Source organism: Eumetopias jubatus, unplaced genomic scaffold, assembly GCF_037043125.1.
Source record: "Eumetopias jubatus isolate StellerSeaLion01/CBP00866 unplaced genomic scaffold, mEumJub1_p1.0 scaffold_1, whole genome shotgun sequence".
In the NCBI taxonomy this organism is placed as follows: domain Eukaryota; kingdom Metazoa; phylum Chordata; class Mammalia; order Carnivora; family Otariidae; genus Eumetopias; species Eumetopias jubatus.
The window spans coordinates 121,825,643-121,849,217 of NW_028274807.1; the positions used below are offsets into that span (position 1 = coordinate 121,825,643).

At 37.1% G+C, this 23,575-nt stretch overlaps 1 protein-coding gene across 1 annotated transcript in view; it reads left to right on the forward strand.

The window, feature by feature from the left end:
* The window catches only part of CEP70 (centrosomal protein 70), an 89,476-nt gene that overhangs the window by 45,946 nt on the left and 19,955 nt on the right, over positions 1-23,575 (forward strand). Inside the window, exons 7-12 of the mRNA XM_028099251.2 lie at positions 2,890-3,059; positions 7,852-7,908; positions 12,910-12,997; positions 13,103-13,191; positions 14,535-14,609; positions 23,432-23,537. Of these exons, the coding sequence (XP_027955052.1) occupies positions 2,890-3,059; positions 7,852-7,908; positions 12,910-12,997; positions 13,103-13,191; positions 14,535-14,609; positions 23,432-23,537 (585 nt within the window). The remainder of the gene's footprint in view (positions 1-2,889; positions 3,060-7,851; positions 7,909-12,909; positions 12,998-13,102; positions 13,192-14,534; positions 14,610-23,431; positions 23,538-23,575) is intronic.

Below are 23,575 nucleotides of genomic sequence, written 5' to 3' on the forward strand. Positions count from 1 at the left end.
GGAAGTGTGAGAGCTTTAACTTTTTTCCTTTTCAAGATTGTTTTGGTTGTGTGGGGTCCCTTGAGATTCCATATGAACTTTAGGACCGATTTTTCCGTTTCTGCAAAAAATGTCATTGGGATTTTGATAGGAGTCGCACTGAATCTGTAGATCACTTTGGGTAGTACTGACCTCTTAACAATATGAAGTCTTCCAGTCTGTGAACACAGAATGTCTTTCCATTTGTCTGTGTCTTCTTTACTTTCCTTCAGCCTCCTTTTGTAATAAGTCTTTTGACTTCTTGGTTTATTTCTATTTTATTCTTTTTGATGCTATTGTAAATGAAATTGTGTTTTTTTTTTAAGATTTATTTATTTATTTTGAGAGAGAGAGAGAGTGGGGGGTAGGGGCAGAGGGAGAGAGAGAATCTCAAGCAGACTCCCCGCTGAGTGTGGAGCCCAACATGGGGCTCGATTCCACAACCCAGAGATCATGACCTGAGCTGAAATCAAGAGTTGAAAGCTTAACTGACTGAGCCACCCAGGCGTCCCTGGAATTGTTTTCTTAATTTCCCTTTTGGGTTGTTCATTGTTAGTGTAGAGAAATGCAGTTGATTTTTCTGTGTTGACTTCATATCCTGCTACTTTGCTGAATTCATTTATTAGTCCTAACAGGTTTTTTTTTTTTTTTTTTTTTTTGTGGACACTTTAGGTTTTCTGTATATAAGATTATATCATCTGCAAACATAATTTTACTTCTTTCCAAAATGGATGCCTTTTATTTCTCTTTCTTGGCTGATTACTCTGACCAGGACTTCCAGTACTATGTGGAATACAAGTAGCAAATGCAGGCATCTTTACCTTGTTTCTGATCTTAGAGGAAAAGCTTTCAGTCTTACACTATTGAGTATGAGGTTCACTGTGGGTTTTTCATAAATGGCTTTTATTATGTTTAGATTGTTTCCTTTTATTCCTAGTTTGTTGAGTGTTTTTATCATGAAAGGTACTGGATTTTGTCAAATGCTTTTTCTGTATCAGTTGAGATGATCATGTTTTTTTTCTCCATTCTGTTAATGTGTATTACATTTGATTTTTCATGTTTTTTTAAAAGATTTTATTTATTAATTTGAGAGAGAGGAAAAGAGAGAATGAGCAGGGGGAGAGGCAGAGGGAGAGGGAGAAGCAGACTCCCCACTGAGCTGGGAGCCCGATGTGGGGCTCGATCCCAGGACCTGGAGATAATGACCTGAGCCCAAAGGCAAACGCTTAACCATCTGAGCCACCCAGGCACCCCTGATTTTTCGTATGTTCAGTCATTCTTGCATTCCAGGAATAAATCTCACTTGGTCCTGGTGTACAGTTCTTTTAATATGCTGCTGAGTTTGGTTTGCTAATATTTTGTTGGGGATTGTCTGCATTAGTGTTTTTAAGGGATATTGGTTTGTGGTTCTCTTGTCTTGTGTTGTCTGGCTTGGTATCAGGGTAATGTTGGCTTCATAGAATAACTTAGGAGAAATACAGTTGATTCTTGTATATTGCTCTTACACCTACAACCTTGCAAAACTGAATTATTAGTTCTAGTTTTATGGCTATTGTATAGATATAGGTGGAACAGGGACCCACATGACTTGGCTATAAAGCAAATACCTGGCCTCCAGGTTGGGGCTGAGGCAGATGATCACTGGTTACTGGGAGTTGTTATGATATCAGAAGCTGAGTCCCCTTTTCCCTTTGAGGTTATCTAAGTCTCAGTAAACTTGACACTATGGGCAGGTGAACATGTGCATAGATAAGGCATTCTGTTCTGAAAATGGTATGTCTTAGTTATATACAGATTAGATGGGGATGGGATTTTTCACTGAACTTAATAAAAAGTGTATTAATAACAACAATGATGGTGCTATTGATAATGAGCTTTCAAGGGACATTGAAGGATTGACATTGAAGCTAGGGAATAAAGGGAAACCAGGCCAGTGATATTTCATTGAAGACAAGGAAAAGAGTGTCCACGATTTATATTTCTTTGTATAAATCTTGGGGTGTAATCCTGATTAGGGAGTTACTCTGAGTTTACTTCCATATTGCATAATTGCCTAAGTTGATCAAACCATCTGAAATCCTGAATTATCATTCATCACTTAAGAATCTGAATTTTAAATACTGTTTTTTTATGTTATACTTCTTTTTTTTATTATTATGTTCAGTTAGCCAGCATATATTACATCATTAGTTTTTGATGTAGTGTTCAGTGATTCTTTAGTTGTGTATCCGTGCCCTCCTTAATACCCATCATTGTGTTAGCCCATCCCTCCACCCCCCCACCCCTCTGAAACCCTCAGTTTGTTTCTAAATCCTATTTCTTTCTTTTTTTTTTTTTAAAGATTTTATTTATTTATTTGAGAGAGAGAGAGAGAGAAACAGCATGAGAGGGGAGAAGGTCAGAGGGAGAAGCAGGCTCCCCGCTGAGCCGGGAACCCGATGCGGGACTCGATCCCAGGACTCTGGGATCATGACCTGAGCCGAAGGCAGTCGCTTAACCAGCTGAGCCACCCAGGCGCCCTAAATCCTGTTTCTTTTTAACATCCTTAATATTGGTCCCTTCCTGATTATTATTTTCATCTAAACCTATACGTGAAATTATATCACTTTTATGGAATTCCTTTACTTATTACAAAAACTTGAATGCATGTGATTAATTATAAACTATATTTTTCCTGTTTTACTTGTTATATTTTTTGTGTTTATGACTTATTAATGTTTTTGGAGCTTGCATGCATTTAAAAGCAGTTCTTGAAGTTCTTGAATAAAGCATCTCAATAGAAACTGAAGATGGCTTTGTGGACAATATTGTTAGGACACTATGTCCTAAATGTACATATCATAATTATGTTTTTTGAAAAATTTCTTACAGGCAAAATGTCAGCATTATAAGGAAAAACGAATGGAGCAACAAGAGACTATTGCTTCTTTGCAAAAGGATATCTATAGATTAACAAAGGAGGAAGAAGAGCGCATTGTCACTCAAAACAGAGTGTTTGCTTATCTCTGCAAAAGAGTTCCTCATACCATCTTGGATAGACAGTAATGTTTCCTATATAAATTGATATGTAGCTAGATTCACTATCATTTTTTAAAACAAATTTTATGCTTGGGAATGGTTATATCTCTTATAAACTGGAGGAGGCTCCCTCCCACTCTTCTTTGCTGCCCACCCTCCCCCCACCTTCCTCCAAGGAAGAAACTGGTCATTTGGCCTGGAGAAGTTCATGCTAGGTTTTGCTTCCTTATTGTGTCATTTAATTTATTCCTTTGTCTCCTCTATTTCTCTAAACTGGAAGTTAGAGCTAAATTCAAATACAAATATTTTTGGCAAAATACTTCATAGGTGGTAATGTATGCTTCTAATTGTTACATATCAGGAGGCACATATTATCTAGTTGACTTACTCTTAAGGATGTTAAGATTGTTCAGGGGGTTAAATAGTAATCTGATCCTTCCACTATAAAATTCCCCATCATTCCTTCATCTAATGGTTTACCCAGTTGATGATTTTGCAAGATGGTGAGTTTTCAATTCTCTTGTCATCCCCCCCACCCCTGAATTCTTCCATTAAAAAAAGCCTTTCCTATTGAATAGGGGCTGTTTGGTTGCCCTGTGTGGTTACAGGAAGGTAGAATTAATGCTCAGTTCTTTCATTTTAATTCCCACTCTTTAGGATAAGGAGTTGATGTCCTTATGATTTCCAGTGATGAGCAATACGGTTTTTTGTTTGTGGGTGTCCTCTCTTTTTTCACATGTTGTTATTAACTCCTGGATTTTAATGATCATATTATTCTGTCTTTGGCCAGTGGGAACTTCTTCATGTTGGTATTATACACTTTTGACCCAACCTCATTAATCTTTGTTAGGTTTCTTACTTTTAGGCAGAAGGCACATTCTATACATTTTTTTTTTTTTTTTTTTTTTTGCCCCAGAGCTCTTTTGGGGACGAATTCAGATATTTGGTAAAGCTAACACTAAACATTTAGAATTAACTAAATTAAATTTAAGATTAATTAATTAGACATTTCTTTTAGTCAGGAATGGTTTTTAGAGACCACAGTTTGGTGTTGGGGTTGCTTGTAATGCTTATAATGTTTATTATGTTGTCATTGGTTTAGGACTTTTTAGAAGAGTACAAGGAATTATGTATATTTCTGGGAAAAAACAAATCATTAATTTTTTTCCAGCTGAAGTTAACATTACAGGGTTTTTATTTAAACTCTGATTCTATTGTAACTTTCCTTTTATGCTAGAAATCCTTATTCCCCTAAGAACATCATATAACTCTTTATTTGCTTTACTGTATAACATATAAAAATAGCTTCAAAATAATACCATAATTACTGCTAATAATAAGTCTACGAAATTTAAATTTCTTTGCAATTATCTTTGACATTAATAATATATTCTAGGATACAAATACAGTGTTCTATAATATCTTGAAATATTTCTTTATATGTTTGTGTCACCAAATTCATAATACAGTTAGGTTTGTTTCAATTTGTTTTCAATGTTTAGGGATTGCTTTTTTATTTTCCATTTACTTTTGAATATGTAAGACATTGATATAGTTCCAAAGTCAAAACTAATTATTTATATTCAGAAAAGTTGTGTTTTCATTTCTGTCCCCTTGACCCCATTCCTTACCTTCCCCTCTAGGTAATTTTAAATGTTTAGTGTTATCTTTAGCAAATACAAGCAGTATGGATATTATATTCATATTTCCTCTTTTTGTCTAAGAGGTAGTACCATGTTTTTTTCACTTAATAGTATAAACTAATTACATTCTAACTAGTCTTAAGTATTTACATAGTAGGACTGGGGATCTTTACTAACTAGGTATTTCTCTTTTACTATAAAAATAAATGAGGTCTCATATAAATTAAAAACAAGTTGAGACTATAGATTTTGATAATTATTTAAGAAAGAATACATACATATATAATTTTCATCCTTTTGAAGGAAGAACAAGGACAAAAATTTAAAAATTACAATTAAAATACCATAAAAAGAGATAGGTGTGAATAAATTTTAAAAAGGGAGAAGCAGAGAAAGAAAAATAAGGGTAAGGAAGAACAAAAAGAAGGAAAGAGAGACAATTACAGTGGGAGAAATAGGGGAGTAAGAGACATGGAGGAAGGTGAATGGAAACAAGTATAAAAACCAGCCAATTTTAGTGAGTCAGACAGTGAGTAAAAGAGAAGCATTGAGATAGCTTATCATGTACCATATGAAGTCAAGCTAATTCAGGTGTGAATTCATCTGATGACCTAGAGATTCTCTATTCTATTTGATTTTTAATAAAGCTAATTTTCAGTTTGAGACACAGAACTTAAAAATTGTGAATTAACCTTATTAGAAATACATGAGTTGTAACCACTACAGCTATTGTTAAAAGCTACAAAGGCAAAAAAAGAAGAAAAAAGTTAAAAGGCATTGGGAAAAACAATATAGAACATAGACAGATGAGTAAAACTATGTGTCCTGCCATTTATGGATCTGATAGTCTAACTGGGTAGATAGACACATACTGAGGTAAATAAAGTACAAGGCAGATAGGGGTATGTGCTCAATGATGGGACAAATAGGGTACTAAGTGGGCAACAGGAGAGATTCGTTTCCTTTGAGGAATATGGGAATGACCAGAAAGGCTTCATGAAGGAGATAACTTACAAACTAGATTATTAGGAACTATAGAATTTTAATAGGCAGAGGTAAGGGAAAGGTATTTTTTTTTTTTTTAAGATTTTATCTGATAGAGACAGCGAGAGCAGGAGCACAGGCAGGGGGAGTGGGAGAGGGAGAAGCAGGCTTCCTGCTGAGCAGGGAGCCCAGTGCGGGGCTCGATCCCAGGACCCTGGGATTATGACCTGAGCCGAAGGCAGACGCTTAATGACTGAGCCACTCAGGCGCCCCAGAACCCCAGGATCTCTCATCAAAGAGATTAAACCCAGAGATAGAAAGACAAATTAATAATCTCTTGTAATAGCCAAGGTTGGAGATTGCAAAGGCCTGCATTAGGGTCAAAAGAAGGAGAGCTATTGGAAAGATAGGAATTGTCAATACTAACTGGCTGTAGATACTGAAAGAAGGACAGGAGTCAAAGATAGCCAGATTTCAAGCTAGGTTTGGGGAATAAGGATGGAAAATGATGAGTTCATTTATGGACATGTGCTTAGGCACCTTTTGTCAGCCGCGTAGAGATATCAGGCCTGTTAGAGAACTTCCAAATTTCAGATAAAGGAAGAAAGTAGGCAGAAGAGTTACGTTTGGATGTCAGAATAACTGAGGAACAAAAGTATTTCAGGAAGGAGAAGTGATAAGAAGTGTTACATATTTCCTCATCAGTGTTTGCCTTCTCACTGTCTTGCTCAGAATTCCCAGTTTGACACACAATTAAGTCCTCCCTAAAAATTTATTGAAGGTATCCGGTAACAATCAGAATGAATGAAGTTTGCTGTGAAGGAAAAGATAGAGATGAAATGGTAGTGTAAGGGGCGGGAGTCAGGGGTAAGAGGGTTTTTGAAGGATATAAAAGAAATTAAAGCATTTGAAAGCTGGTATGTGTTGAGATAGAGAAAGATTGAGAGAAAGAATAATCCAGAAAGTTGAAATATTAAAAGCACAATTGGTTGAATTAGCTCTGAAAAAAAGAGGAAGTTTCCCAAGGTGGGGAAATAGTATAAATTCTTGCTTTAAGAAGAATAACATGTGAAAACATAGTGTTATTTTTTTCTTTGAGGATTTTTTAAATTACAAAAGCAGCACAGGTTTATAAAATTTCAAACAATATAAAAGCCTGTAAAGTAAAATATATCTGCTTACCCCTCCTATTTCCCATATTCCAGAGATAATCACTTTTGATAGTTTGGTTTGTGTCCTTCCTAGGGTTTAACAACAGGAGTGCCATTGGCATTTTGGGTGGGATGGTTCTTTGTGTAGTATAGCTGTCAGTTTGTTGATGAACTTTTAGCATCCTGCGCCCTCCCCAACTAGTCAATGTGACAACCAAGACTATCCCCTAGGTTATGGTATTATCACCCAGTTAAGAACTCACAGAGTTTTTATTCAATACAAATACAACTTTACATACAATTATTTCTTTTTAGAACAGAAATAGAAGGGCGCCCGGGTGGCTCAGTTGGTTAAGCAACTACCTTTGGCTCAGGTTGTCATCCCAGGGTCCTGGGATCAAGCCCCACATCGAGCCCCAGGGAGCCTGCTTCTCCCGCTCCCTCTGCAGCTCCCCCCTGCTTGTGCTCTCTCTCTCTGCCAAATAAGTACATAAAATCTTGAAAAATAAATAAATAAAACAAAAATAAAGTAATACTCTACATTTGGCTATTACTTTTCTTCCTTATTAATTTTTACATACAAATTTACATACATTATTTCTTCTACACTTTATTGTCTTCCAAAGAGTGGATGTGTCATTATTTATTTAACTTTTCTCTTATTGAAGAACATTTACAATGTTTTTGGGTTTTCACTCTTGTAAATAATGGTGCAGTGAACAACTTTGTTCATTTTGAGTTATAAGTTCGAACAAATATTTCTGTGGGAGCAGTTGCTAGAGGTAGAACTGCTGGGACAAAGAAAATTATTCATATAATATGTTGAGATATAATGTTTGTGGTTATTTTAAAATCCATATTTCAAAATTAAAATATATGGCTTCGTATAATACTTCTGACAAAAATCATTTAAATTTTTTTAAAAGACTTGCTAACCTGTACCTTTATTGCTGTAATTTGAAATTATGTAGAGAGAATAGTATAGTAAATGGTCCAATACCACATTTTGAAAATTTAGTTTATCTTCTGTTTTCTAGGTTGCTTTGCCTAATTGATTACTATGAATGTAAAATTAGAAAATTGCATAAACAAAGGTAAGTCTAATCCTGTTTACAATTTTTAAAGTTAATTACCCAGTCATGAATCACATCAGAAGTTTTTATAGTCTTTTGAAACTTTAAATATGCTTTGGAAATCTACCTAATATGTAACTATGAATTTCTTTTTTTTATAAAGATTTTGAAGACTTTTTATGTTAAAATGTATTGTTGCATTCATTTTAAAATATTCATACTTAATAATCACCAAAATATTTGTCACAGAAGAAATAGTATTTGTTTCGGTTTGTTAAAGCATTATAATTTGTCTACTGTTGTCATCTAGCCACTGGACAGTTACTGAGTATATCCACAGACTGCATAGGATTGGACTAGCTGCCCACCGAAGTGCAACATAATTAGTGTGCAGATTTATAGGGGATAAAGACAAACTGTCTTAGTGAAAAATCAGACATATAAAGTAAAACACACTTGTCACCTCTGATTAAAAAAATAATGGTCTTTGACTAACCTAAAATAACTGAGGGATATCTAAGGCCAAATAATCCAAAGTACTTTAAGGTCATTAAAACAGCTGTTTTGTTTCATTGTTCATAGATGGAATAATTCTTTTAACAAATATTTATTTGAGCACCTACCTCGTGCCATGTTGTTTTAGGTACTTAGGATACCTTAATAAACAACGCAGATAAATTCTCCATTTTGTCAGGTGTACATTCTTGTATTCTCTCCCCAAGAATAATGACTTTACAGAAACACAGCAGGACCAATGGCAGAGCTGTGCTGGTTGCTGATTCCTTCTAGCACCTTGGGACTCTAAAAAAAAAAAAAAAAAACAAACCAACAAACAAAACCCAGAATGCAGGGGAGAAAAGAAAGAAGTGAAAAAGGGAGGAAGGGAAGACAAGAAGAGAACAACTAATGATAGAGCAATTCCTTGTTTCATTCTATTCAGAAAGTAGCATTATATCAGGTAACTTCAGAGACCTCTTGATTTCCAAATGAAACTGTGTCTTTTAGATGATAGGCATGGCGTTAGATTCTACAGAGATGAGACAAAGTTTTGGATATGATTCTTACCGTCTAAGATTTTACAGTCTAGTAAGGGAGGTAAAATGTAAACACATTAATAATTAAGAAAAATAATAGGAGATTAAAAAACACTAATACACATAATGTCATTATAGAGTAATTATTAAAAATTGTACAGACAGTAATATAGGAGTTTAGAACAAGAACAAAACAGTTTTGGATGGAGTGACCAGAGAAGCCTTTACAAAGCAGATGAGAGTTGTGCTTGAGCTTGAAGGATAAGTAAAATTTGGGAAAGTAGAAAGCCAAAAAACGTAGTCACTTTAGACTGCTTGGATGCTATGAGCAAAAGTGTGTAGATATAAAAGTGTAGACTTTTTTATGGCACTGTGATTAAACCAGTTTGGCTGGAGTTCAGGGCGTTTGTTGGTCTATTACAGATAGACGTAGTAATCTGTAGAGAGCAGTCTTTCACATACTGGACCAAGTAGGCTGTAAATGAATGGGAAGGCATCATTTGCCTTGGGAAGAAGGAAGGCACTTTTTCTTTTAACACAGAAAAACTGGGTGATGGGGTTATAGATACGTAGATTAGTCAGGATTCTCAAGAGAAACAGAACCAATAGGATGTACATTTATGTGGATAGAAAAATTTAAAGGAATTGGTTGTGATTGTGAGGCAGGCCTGCAGGCTAGAGACCCAGGGAAGAGTTCCTTCTTGTGGGTCTCAGTCTTTGTTCTTAAGGCCTTTAATTGCATGAGGCCTACTCACATTATGAAAGGTTCTTTACTGAAAGTCTCTTGATTTAAAAGTTAATCATATCTAAAAAATGCCTCATGGTAATATCTAGACTGGTGTTTGATCAAACAGCTGGGCACCATAGCCTAGCCAACTTGACACTAAAATGGATAGTCATAGTATGTAAGAGTAAAGAGCAGGAAAATGAATTTAATGGCTTGAAAGGTTGCAAACTTAAGCTTACACAATCAAGAAAATAATGACAGTGAGTGAAGCAGGCTAGGTGAGGACTGGCAAATCGGATGGCTATCTACCATCTTGTCTGTAGGGGGCCATTACTTACACATTCTAGCCAGTTGATACCTTGTAAGAATGTGAGTTCAGTGTGGCTAGATTTGCTGGGTTTTTGAGATTTATAAATGAAATAAGATTTTTATTATTCACAGTTAGTGATTTAAAAAATATTTTATGGTCCATAGAGAACAAACTGATGGTTGCCAGAGGAAAGGGGAGTGGACAGTGGCCAGAATGGGTAAGGAGAGGAGGAGATGAGGCTTCCACTTATGGAATGAAAAAGTCATGTGAATAATAGGGAAAATGTAGGGAAAATAGTCAATGATATTATAATAGCGTATGGTGATAGAAGGTAGCTACACTTGTGAGCATAGAGAACATACAGAGAAGTTGAATCACTATGTTGTACTCCTGAAACTAATGTAACATTGTATGTCAACTGTAGTCATAAAAAAATTAAAAAGAAAAAAAATATTCTGTCATCCAAACTGAATTATCAGTTGCAACCTTTGGGCTATGTCTTTAGTAAATTCTAATCTAGATGTAGGTGTTTGCAAACTTTTCTGTAATGGGCCAGACAGTAAATATTATAGGCATTTTAGACTGTATAATCTCACAACTCTTCAACCCTGCTCTTGTAGCACAAAGCCAGCCACAGATGATATATAAATGAATTGGCATGGCTGTGTTCTGTAAAACTCTAATTACAAAAATCCACGGCCTGCATGTAGCCCACAGGCAGCAGCTTGCTGATGGCTGACTTGATATATGATAGAGTTTGGGTTTTTAGTAAAAGTAGAGAAGATTTAGCAAGCCATCATTTGAAATCCGTCATGTCGGATATAGTATGAGAAGTTGCCTCTGAAGTTGTGCAAACTGGGGTTCTCTGACTAGAAATGATAAAAGGATTGAGTCCATTTTGGGGAGGAGTGTTGAATTTGGTTGTCATGAATTTGTAGTAAAAATCCAGGGTTGAGGAATGAGAACGTTGGCAGAAAGGAACTCCCTTTTCACTTAGCAATCCTGTCATCACTGGCCTAGCTGAAGTGAGATAGTTTGGCTTATAAAAACCTTGCTCAGGCCAGATATTTGGATTGAATGTCTCTCACTAAGGAAGAAGGAGATAGGAAGAAAATAGGAGCTACATTATAAATAATCTTACAGATGAAAAAATTAGAAGTCATTTATACTTTGCAGCGATGAAGAGTCTCCAAAGAGGAGGGTTTTTCAGGGTTCACTGACTTTATAGAACCCAATAGTCTCCTTTCTAAGAGTGAGTACAAACTTGATAGTGAGATTGTAGCCACTTCAAGGTGAATTTTGAGATCTATAAATAGGGTATTATTACTTGAAGGAGCAGGAGTAGTGTAAAAGGAGGGTATGATTGATAAGTATTACATTACTAAAGAAAAGAAGATGAAAGAGTTGAGAGATGAAAGAGCTGAAACAGGAGAGAAAATGAGGCATGTGGAGGCCTACATAGGATACCCAGGAAGCACAGGAGAAGGAGGTGTACCTGTAGAGCTAGGGGGGCAAGACCAAGGCAAGAACACAGACAGGACAGGGCCTCTTGCAGAGGCAAAAGCCCCCGCTTAACACCTATTTATTAAGCGCAGTGTTGTCTAAAGTTTTTCTCATTATGAAACACAAATATTGATGTTTTTGTACCACACTTGGGGTACACACAAAGCTGAAATCGGAAGCGCCTTGGTTCAAGAGCTCTGACTACCCTAAACGCTACCCAGTTGTTCTGAGTCCTGAGGGGGATGAATATCTTGCCATATCTATAACCCTTTTGCACAGCACACCTATGGTACACTATCTGGGGGCTCTAATTTAGGGCACAGGTTTGGGAAGACTTCCAGAGGGTCTTCTGAAGGGAGTTTCAGAATACTATGGACTGGTATTACTTTCTGTCTCCATATATGAGCAAACTCGGAAAGGAAGCAGCAATCAAGGCAGTAGAAATGTGAATACAAGAGTTAACCAGTTGGAAATCTTAGAAAACTGCAAATGTGCTATAATCTCTGAAACAGAGGAAAAGTACATTTTAAATGATAGGCTTTCAGCTATGTAATTTTACTTTTTTTTTTACCCAGTGTTACTGCATCAATATAGATTACATGAAATATATTGCTAGTTATTTCTGTTAGTATTTTCCTGACTTGGTGGATACGTTGAAGAGCCAAGGAAAGTAACATAGAAATAAAACCTGTTAGGCTCACATTTTCTTCTGAGATGTCAGAGGCACTTAAAAAATTACCCCAGGGAAAATGGTTCTATAGTGAATTAGTAGTTAAGTGAAGCTCCCTTGTTTAATTCCATCTTTCTCTTTAGATAGAAATTTTAAAAATGGTCTTGGATAATGGAAGCAGGTGACTTTGGAAGTTCATTTCTGATTTCCTGGACATGAGTGCTTTAATATATTTTATTTACTTTTAACACCAATCCTGTGTTATATAAGTGATAGATACTTCTCTGACAGAAGACAAATTCTGAGAGATATATTCAAATAGCATTGGGTTGATGGTGTCAGGACTTGAATTGGGACTATTAAATCTGTTGCCTCGTCTACTCATACTGTGTGGTTTTTTTCGTATAGATTTTTTGGTGACCTAAAAGTACTAGAAAGAAAAAACAGTACACTTTCTTTCTTCATTCAAAAAGTGTCTTTTTCACCCCTTTATGCCCCATACTCTTCTAGGCAGTTGAGATACAATGGTGAACAAAACGAGGTTCTGGTCCACATGGATCTTATGTTTTAAATAAAGGTGATAGTGAACAGATACGTACTGTAATACTGGGTAGTAGTATGTTCTGATACCATTCTCTCTGAGAACAAGTAGCAAATTTGGCTTAAATTTTAATTCATATTTAGGTTATCAAACATTTATTGGGTTGATTTTTGTTAGCTGTATTTTTTCCTTTGAAGATAGATTTTTCATAAGTATGCACTATTTATCTTTTCACAGGCAGTATAAAGAAAATGAAAGTACGTCAGAAGAAGAAAAAGACTACAGAAGTTTGGATGCCTCACCAACTTATAAAGGCCTTCTAATGGTAAGGGGACTACAAGACTAATTACTTTTTTATAAAGTAAAATAATCTAGGAAGTAAAATAATAATCTAGGAAAGTTAACTACTTTACTGTGAAATGTGTTGAAGTCATTACAGAATCAGCTCAAGGAATCGAAATCCAAGATTGATGCACTTTTAAGTGAAAAGCTGAATCTCCAAAAAGATTTGGAAACCAGGTGAGAGAAACTTAAGTAATTTTTATTCAACTTTTAGAAAGTAAACACATACTGGAATTTGGGGTGTTAAATGAATCTTTCCAGCTCCTTTACTGTAAAACTAATCTTGGAAACCTCATACTTTTTAATAATCATTTTAGTTAGTTGTATCTCATATGATGGAAGGAAGAAGAACACACGTAGGTAGGGAAGGGAAGTGAGAATATAGGAGCCCACACTGAAAAAGATAAAACTGGATGGGAACGCAGAGTAGATTCAGATTTATATCAGCAGGTTTCCCATTCCTAAATTTCTTTAAAATGTCTTACTATCTTATCCCTGTGTTATGAGAGGAGAAGAAAACTAAAAAGTTTAAATGTCATACAACAAGGTATATTTATATGTAGCATGCCACCACAAAAGGATGACATTCTGTACATTGACAAGGAATAATAAGGAATGAACATTGTTAAGATTTTTTTCATTTAACAAGTGTTTGTTGAGTACCTCTTATAAGTTAGACAGTGGTCCTAAGCTCTGGTGTAATATAATGACCAAAACAAATAACTTGTTCTCATAAAGATTATATTTAAATGGAGAGGGAACTGATACCTAAAGTAGAAACCACTTATATAAAGTTTAAAAAAACCTACCACATAATGATATGTAAATTTGTGGCTATGTAAAATATGTAGTAAAAATTTTAAACCATGCATGGGAATAATGAACAGTGAATTTGGGATAGCGGTTACCTAACAGGGACACACATGGAGTTTTAACGATGTGTATAATGTTTTAGTTAAAAAAAAAAATTTGAGGGGCGCCTGGGTAGCTCAGTCGGTGAAGCGACTGCCTTTGGCTCAGGTCATGATCCCAGGGTCCTGGGATCGAGCCCCGGATCAGGCTCCCTGCGCAGCTGGAAGCCTGCTTCTCCCTCTCCCACTCCCCCCCCTCCGCTTGTGTTCCCTCTCTCGCTGTGTTACTCTCTGTCAAATAAATAAAATATTTTTAAAAAATAAAAAAATTCGAAACAAATCTCAATATTTCACTTTGGTGAAGCCGAGTAGTGGGTATACCATTGTTTATTTTACTATTCTTTCTTCTTGTCTGTACATGTGAAATATTTCACTATAAAAACAAGTAATCGATTAACAACAAACAAAATGGGTAAAAAGTTTTGAACAGGGAATACATGGAAGGAGAAATTCAGTGGCCAAATAAACACCTCAGTGGCAGTCATGAAATATATTAAGGTTTCTAATAAGCATATTTGTGACAAGTAACATGGTGTACCTTATTTATTAAATATCCTTAGAGTTTTACTCAATAAACTGAATGCATTCAATGTGATTTATTTTCTGCAGGCCCACACAGCATGAATTAAGACTTTATAAACAACAGGTGAAGAAACTGGAGAAAGCCCTTAAGAAAAACATCAAGTAATTATACCTTACCAAAGTTAACAGATTCGTTATGGTTTTGTATTACATTATTTTTATTACCTGTAAGTTTACTTCGTGCTTACCTCATAGTGGCCTTAGCTTGAAATTACCAGACTGATGGGGGAAATGACATAAAAGGATATTTCTGGTTCCACAGTTTAAAAACAGTTTCTACTCTGTTGGATTTGGCTATATACTTATCTTAAGAACAAAAAAAGGCATTTACCTGATGTAATAAGGGCAAAGATTTTAACTGGAAAATTGTCTTTGGAAGCCATAGAGGAACTGCAAGTGAATCATTGAAATTAGACATGACAAGACCCCAATTTTTGTTGGTGCTAGTTGTGACCTGAATAATACACAACCTTAACACACTTTAAAAGTACTAGAATGAATGCAGTGAGCCATTCACATCTCTCACTTGCACTTTTCTTGACTTTGAAAAGCACAGTCTCAGAGGAGTTTGAAAAAGTTGGTCCTAAATAGTTGGTAGTATTTTCTGAAGATTATCTAGGTGTACTCTTTCATTCAAGGGGATGGGGCTTGAAGAGGTAGTGTGGGGAGCATTGGGAGGAAATATTTTGAAAATTATATGAGTTAATATATGCATTATATGTATTAAGTCATTTGTATTAGCATAAATTGATTTAATTTTCAGGGACAACTATGTTTCTTCCTTCCCATGGCAACACATGCCACTGTGAAAGGCAAATATTCTGGACATCCGAGGATTAACATACCGAGTTAAATTAAGATAGGATAGAAGGAAAACTAAAAAAGAAAAGAGAAATGGAAGGTTTGGGAAGGCTGCATTCATTAGTTCACTTTTTTTTCCCTTCCTACTATTTGTTAATATTTTGGGTACCTTTAGTACTTCCTACTATTTGCTTGGCATTCTGGGTACTGGAATTGCAGTGATAAGCCAAATAGTAAGGTCCCTGCCCTCCTGGAGATTACATGAGGGGAGAAGGACGATGAAAAAAAAAATAAGACCATTCTGATGTAGTATAAGTACTCAGTGTAAAATAGTCTGAGAGTTGCTGTTGTGTGAGTTTGGACAAGAGGTGGTGGTGACATGGTCACAGAGGGCAGTAGTGGCAAAGGTGAGAAGTGTTTGGAATATTGGAGGTAGAGCTGGTAGGACTTGGTGATGGATTGGATGGATATAGGCAGCTCAGGGGGAAAAAATCAAGACTCCTTTAAGTTTTAGGCCTGAATAACTAGATAGTTATTGGTGTCAAAATGAGATAGGAAGACCGCTTGAGAAGCAACTGGGAAAAGGAGGATGAAAGGAGATAAAAAGAGGAGAAGGTGTAGGTGGATGTTATATGTGAATATATGAAAGTCTTCATAAGGAAATGAAGGCCTGAAGAAACAGTGAAGCTTGAGCCGCCTTATACTACTTTTGCTGAAGAGTGGAAAGTTGTAGAAAAACATGATAGGACAAAAGGGTGTGAGCTAAGTATACTGGGGGAAACTCAGATTCTTTCTTGGAGTCCCTCTGTCTCCAGAAATAAAGATGCTCCTTTCCTTTGGGTTTTGGAGGGCACCTATTACATGAGGGTCTTATGACCTGCTTCAGGAGAGGAGGAGGAGCTCAGAGAGCCTTTCCTGCACCTGCCATGTCTCAAATTCCTTTGGCTTAAAACATTTCTTATGTCAAATGGCATATTTTGGAGTGGCATGTCCTGATCCTCTTCAAAAGAACTTTACTCATTTCAAGGCAAGTATATTAGGGAAGACACACACACATACACATATGTGCACTTATGTATACATAGAGATAGGTAGTCAGGCTTCATTATTCACAGATTTCATATTTGTGAATTTGCCTACCTGCAGAAATTTATTTTTAACCCTCAAATCAGTAGTTGTGGCACTTTCATGATCATGAGAGGACATGCCAAACATACACATTTCCAGCTGTTGAACAAGGTTATGGATCTGTCCTCTTGTTTCAGCTCTTACAACTGTAAATAAGCATCCTTTTTGTTGTCATAGTGCCACTTTTTTGTTTGTTTGCATTTTTGCACTTTTTGCTGGTGATTTCTCCAAGATGGCCACTAAGCATAGTGTTGAAGTACTGTCTGGTGGCCTTTCCTGGGTGGGAGTAAGGCTGTGATGTGGCTTACAGAGAAAATACATGTGCTAGATAAACTTCATTTAGGCATGAGTTATAGTGCTGTTATGAGTTCAATGTTAATTAATCAACAATATTAAATAAGGTGTTTTTAAACATTGACACACATAAAACAAGCTTATATATTGATCACTTGAGGGAAATGTTATCAGATGCATGCAGGAAACTGACTGTATTAACCCTAGGAGCAATGGCTCAGTCTTTGCTAATTCAGTGTTTATGGTGACTTTATAGAACATAACTACCACAAATAACAAGAATCGACTGTGTCTTTGTTATTGTTCATTTTGGGCTATTGTCTTTATTTTTTGTTTTTATTTTTTTTTAAAGATTTTATTTATTTATTTGACAGGCAGCGAGAGAGGGAACGCAAGCAGGGGGAGTGGGAGAGGAAGAAGCAGGCTTCTGGCTGAGCAGGGAGACTGATGCAGGGCTCTGTCCCAGGACCCTGGGATCATGACCTGAGCTGAAGGCAGACACTTAACGACTGAGCCATCCAGGCGCCCCTTGGGCTGTTGTCTTTAGATTGACTTTTCACTATTAACCTTTAAAATTATGATTCAGAATTAATCCCTGCTGTATTTTTCTGTTGAATTATGAAGAACGTAATTGTGCTTTAGAGATTTAAATTTGGAATTTAAAAAATTAATAATTTTTTTTTTAGGTTTGGAACTTTTGTAGAATCTAGATATGGAAACAGGGAATTAGGAATGTTAGATAACTTGCCTACAATCACACAGATGGTATGTGGAAGAACTTGGAAAGAAATTAGATCTGTACCCAGTCATTCTGACTCCAAAGCTCAAACTCTTAACCATCATACTAATTAGAACTAACAAAACACCTGACGAAAAACATTTTTTTAAGGTAAACCATTTCAAATTCTTATTTTCTGCAATGGCAGAGGTAGAATATTTTTTAAAGAACTACTGTGTTCTTTTAAAGAACATAAATGTTAGAGAACTAAAGAACTAAATGTTAGGCAAATAATTTAAAATAAAATACCCTGTCAGCCCAGTGAATCCTCTCCATATATGTAGAAAAAAATGTTTTATTACTGAATAAACATCCAACCAGACTGTGATGTACATTATAGGCAGTCTGCTAAAGAGATTACACAACCAGAAGGAAATCTCATTCTTTTATATAGTGAGGCATGTACAATCCATTACATATATTGTATGTGAATTGTCTTTATCTTAAGGAAAAATAAAGCTTCACGGGTTTTTTTATGATAAGCAGCAAGTTACAACCTAGAGCCAGGAGCCTAGGCTAAACTACGTAGAGACAGGGAGATGTCTACATTTCAAAAAGGTGGTTCAAAGGCTCCTAAGAAAGAAAGACATTCCTAGGATGTAAACTTGGCAAGAGGCTTATTTAAATCTTAAAAAGATTTACATACTTCTTAAAGACACAGAGAAAGGATTTACAGCTACAAGTTTTCCAAAGGAAATGCTACAAGAAAAGGAGGGGAAAGGCTCTCTCTTTCCCTTTTAGAACCTGAGAGAATTCAGTTTTTTTCCTTTAGATTTGTTGCCTTTCAACTAACCACCTTCAATATCAAATGAGTCTATTTGACGTGGGAAAAAATGGACTTTTCTTGTTTAATATTACAAACAAGGTTGATTATAAAATTTGGTTGTTAGGAGGTGATCAAATAGGTCTGCCAGCACAAGATAAAGGTACTACACTAATCCCATTTAATTTCAGTGATATTTATATTTTGCTAGGCGAACAGAGTCAGAACCCTGTCACTCTAGTGTTGAGTTGATGTATGGCGAGGTTGGTTAGGACAGTGAACCAAGCAGAAATTAACAATCAAGGCTTATTCACTTACTACTATAGTGTAAGCTGCCAAAAAGTATTCCATTTTTAGTGTTCCATTTTCCTCTATGGAATGGCACCAGGCAAGGGTCAGTGAATGACATGCTGCACTGATAGGAGGAAACGTTTCACTGCCTAGGAGCCCTGCACAAAAGACTCCTGCTGTTTCATGGGCCTAGTGGGGGCCTGGGAGTGGAAAATACTGAGTCAGAGTGGAGAAAAGTAAGGTTAGTTAAGACTGCCCCCACCCCATAAGGAGAAGTGAAAAGTACCTTAGTCAGGGTCACCCCAGTAAAGATGCCTCAGGGTGGAGGCACCTGGACTAGTAATGCTGGCCTGGGAGTTGCAAGGAAAGGGAGAGGTAAGGGGGGCTGAGTTCTGGACAATAGCTCCCTCCACAGATTGCAGTGCATAGGCTGTGCTCCAAGTCCGATGTGGGAGGGCAGCTTTTCCCCATGAGGCTTTCTAGGCAAAGCCTTTGTAATTGGCTGAAAGATAGCGTGTAGGATTTTGGCCTGGAGCTGGACTTCTCTCCTAAAGAAACAGTTGCCTTCAGAGTTGTAGCATTGGAGTTGATAGATTGCAGGGAACCACCCTTCTTTTCATCCTAATCGTATAAAAAGTCCTAGGAACGTGGAGAAGAGGATTCAGGGAATGTATAACTCTGAGAGGCTCACACTGGTATATATATGTATGTGTTTTGTATCTTTGTGGCAAGAGAAGCAGGGTTTTTGTTTTTTTTTTTAAGATTTTTTTTATTTATTTGACAGCGAGAGCACAAGCATGGGGAGCAGCAGAGGGAGAGGGAGAGGCAGGCTCTCTGCGGAGCAGGGAGCCCGATGCGGGGCTCAATCCCAGGACCCTGGGATCATGACCTGAGCCGAAGGCAGACGCTTAGCCAACTGAGCCACCCAGGCCCCCCAATAAGCAGGATTTTTTAAAACAAAATTGGCATTCCACTTTTCAGCTTATTCCTCATCTCCAGAATGGAGTCATCATGAATCATGGAAAGGCCTCATCCAGACACAGTTAAAAGCTATAAAATATCTGAACATAGAAACATATCATATGGAGATGTCTATAGAAAACCGGAGACAGCACAGCACATTTTAAGCTGGTAGTGCAGTTTGCTGTGTTTCCCAGACTCTACAAAGAATCATAGCTGTTGCTGCTGGCTGCATGGAATAAGTATCCGTTAAGTATGTGAAGAATCCCTTAGCTACTCTTAGGGAATTTTTATGGCCTTTAGGTCCTGCTCACTGCTCTGGAGACAACAGAATAACCCTAGCATATTTCTCAGTGCAGCCTATACTGCTAAAACACATTTCTAAAACATCAGTGAAATCATATGCAATTGGGAAATCAGGGAATGATTAGTAGTGTAAAATAGACATTACATTGTTCACAGGATTTTTCCTAGGTACAAGGAATTAGAATAGCAGTAGTACAGCTTTCAGCAAGGGGAAAACCTTTGCTAGTACACAGGCAACTGCCCCTTCAGCTCTATTTTAAGAAAATTTAAGAGAGGCTGCACCCAGGGCTCCCTCCTTGACCCTTCGTATTAGATAGACTCCAGGCTGGAGGCAAGTTTTACTGTTTTAACCTCAGCTTCTTCGGCCTGGAGTTGGATCCATTTCCATCTTCATGGTCTCGGCATTCTCAAGCCAACATTTCTGCTATGTGGTCTGTGCATTTTTAATATCCCCTGAGGCAACCTATAGACATAGTAGGGCTAACTTACCTCCTGAGGGACTGACCAGTAGTTGTTCTCTGGTTACAAGCTGCATCAATTTTATGTAGTCTGGTTTCTAACACTACTTTTCTCCTGAGCTCTGTTATTTTTACCTTTGTGGTTTTGCAGAAATACAAAGTTTTCAGGAATATTATCCTTTGGCTGATATTTACTGTGAGACCAGGCAAACCAAAGGTCAATATCCCATGAGTCCCTAGCTTTCACTAATCCTCATCTTCTGTAAACTTAGAAAAACAATGAGATTAAATGTATACATGTTGTCAACCAAGAAGGAACTGATTGAAAATTTAAACAGATATTTATTTGGGCAATTAGAATTGCAATCTGGGAGACACAGATTCAGGTAGAAACCTGAATTGTGTTCTGAGGGAGACAAAGAGGAGGCAGAATTATAAAGGTGAAAGGTAATAAGTGCCATTCTCCTTTAGGTCCTCTATGCAAAATGGATTGAAATTAGGTTAACTGGGATGGGTTGAGCTAATTTAATCTGCATGTGAGGTATTGAAACTATCATGGTGAGGAGGACTGAGGGCCACAGCTGGCTGAAAAGTTTTTTAAAAGTTTAGTTTCTTCCTATTAGGATATGCCTAAAATCCTCCTCCCTTTTGGCCACCTAACCCTATTTTAAGAGACTCTTAGCTAGGCTTGCTTGCTCCATTTTGAAATCTTCTTTTACAGTGTAAAGTGCTTAAAAGAGTTCTTTATAGAGAATGTTCTCAATAAATGCAATTATCATCATCACCACCCTAATATAAGTTGATTATTGTCATTGAGTGAGGGTATATCTTTATTCATATAGTTAATTGAATCACATATTTCCCAGAGTGACTGTAACTAGTACTTTAAATTATATATTTAGGTTACTATACTGACAGCTAAAGTGTTACATATCTATGGCATAACATTTATTAATTAGACTTGCAAACAGTTCAATGATAAGTTAAACATTTTCACCTGAGTGAAAGGTTAACTAATATTTAAATACAGATGTATCCGTTTTCTTGTATTCCCATTAGAGAGCATATTGGCTTTTCTGTGTCCCGTTTGTATTCTCGATAATATGCTCCTGGCACTGCCTTAAGCAAAACTGTAAAGTATATGAATTTGGTAAATAGATGGGAAGTCAGGTGGAAAATGGATTGTGAGGGGTGCCTGGGTGGCTCAGTCGGTTAAGCAACTATCTTCGGCTCAGGTCATGATCCCAGGGTTTTGGGATCAAGCCCCATGTTGGGCTCCCTGCTCAGCGGGGAGCCTGCTTCCCCCTCTTCCTCTGCAGCATCCCTTGCTTGTGTTCCCTCTCACGTACACGCTCTCTCTCACTCTCTCTGTCAAATAAATAAATAAAATCTTAAAAAAAAAAGGGAAAATGGATTGTGAGGTCTTTATATCTACTGGATGAAGGAGATTGACTTTTTACCTAGAACTAATTCCACTTATTAATATTAATTTGCTTTTGGCATATACTCATCAGAGAGCAGAGAAAAGCAATTGAGTGAAGATGAAGGGTAATACATATGACTGGGGTAGATAATTGTAGGGTAATAGTAAGAGATGAGGTAAGAAGGGAGTCATGAGGAATATTGGGTAACAACTACTGGCATTGAGCTGTTCAAATGCTGCCCTAAGAAGATTAGATTTAGTTCACAGAGCAGTGGGAAGCCATTGATTGTTTTGTTTTGTTTTTTAAGATTGATTTATTTGAGAGAGACAGGCAGAGGATGAGAGGGTGCCGGGGGCGGGTGGAGAGGGAAAGGGAGAGAGAGAAGCAGACTCCCGGCTGAGTGCAGAGCCCATGCGGGGTTCGAACTCAAGACCCTGAGATCAACATGTGAGCCGAAACCAAGAGTCCAACGCTTAATCCACTGAACCACCCAGGTGCCCCACCATTGATTTGTTTTTTAGCCGGCAAATGACATGATGGAATAGTGCTTTTTTTTTTTTTTCAACAAGTGTGGAGCCCAACTCAGGGCTTGAACTCATAACCCCAAGATCAAGACCTGAGCTGAGATCAAGAGTCTGGTGCTTAACTGATGGAGCCACCCAAGTGCCCAGGAATATTGCTATTCTATTTTAGAAATACAGGTCAAGCTCATTAATGAGTCATGAATGGATTTAATGGGTCAGGGTTTTGCAGGAAACTGATAGGCATACTCAAATTTAATGTGGTTAATTTGAAATGGGTTTTAATAAGAGACTACATTTTTCCAGAGGCATGGTGGGTGGGAGGAGAATGTTTACTACAGCCTGACGTAAGAGATATTTGGCGAAGGGAAAGGGTTTGCTACTAGGTGGATACACTCATACATAGGTTTCTAGGCAAAGAAACTTTGTCAGATTTCTGGTAGCCACCCGGAACAGTGGTCTCTTGGGTTTCCATGCCCTCGACTAGCCCAGTCATCACTGTTGGTTGTTCTTTGGTACAAATGGAGTATAAAGAAGGAAGAACCATACTGTCTAGTTCTTGCTGCTACAGTGCCCAGATTGCCCTGAGCATTGCTCCTTGCTCCCTTTACCTATAGCCTCCAATCTTAGAGTACTTTGGAAGTTGCTTTCATCATTTCCTGTAGTTCTTTCCTATTCTACTTTTTGCAAGTGTTGGGGTGTGGTTAGAACTTTCTTCTTCAGTCTGATCCCTTTTGTTTTCAGCGATTTCTTCTAATTTGTGGTCTATTGAGGGGACATTCTTGTTTTCCAGTGACAATATGACTTACAAAATTAAATTTAAAAAATGTGTGTGTATAAAATGTATATATATGTAAATATGACATAAAGCTGTTGGAGGGTTGGGGTGCCTGGATGGCTCAGTCAGACTCTTGATTTCAGCTTGGGTCATGATCTTGGGGTCATGGGATTAAGTTCTGTGTCAGCTCTGCCCTCATCGGGGAAGTCTGCTTCAGATTCTCTCCACTTCCTCTCCTTCTGCCCATTCCTCCACTCCACCCCCTGCTCATGCACACACACTCTCTCTCTCAAATAAATCTTTAAAAAACTTAATTTAAAGATGTTGGAGGGTAGCTGAATCATTGACTCAGTTTGTTGTCTTAATCCAGTGTCTAGGAAAGTATTTTTTATATTATTTTGATTTATTTTTTTCCCCTTTAGATTACAGGATCTTATCAGTCAAAAAAAGGCAGACGACCCAGAGAAACTAGATGAACCCAGCAAAGATAACCAGCAGCAGGCCCTAATTGACCAGAGATACTTTCAGGTATTGAACAACTGGCAAAGAGACTGGTTATTTGTAGT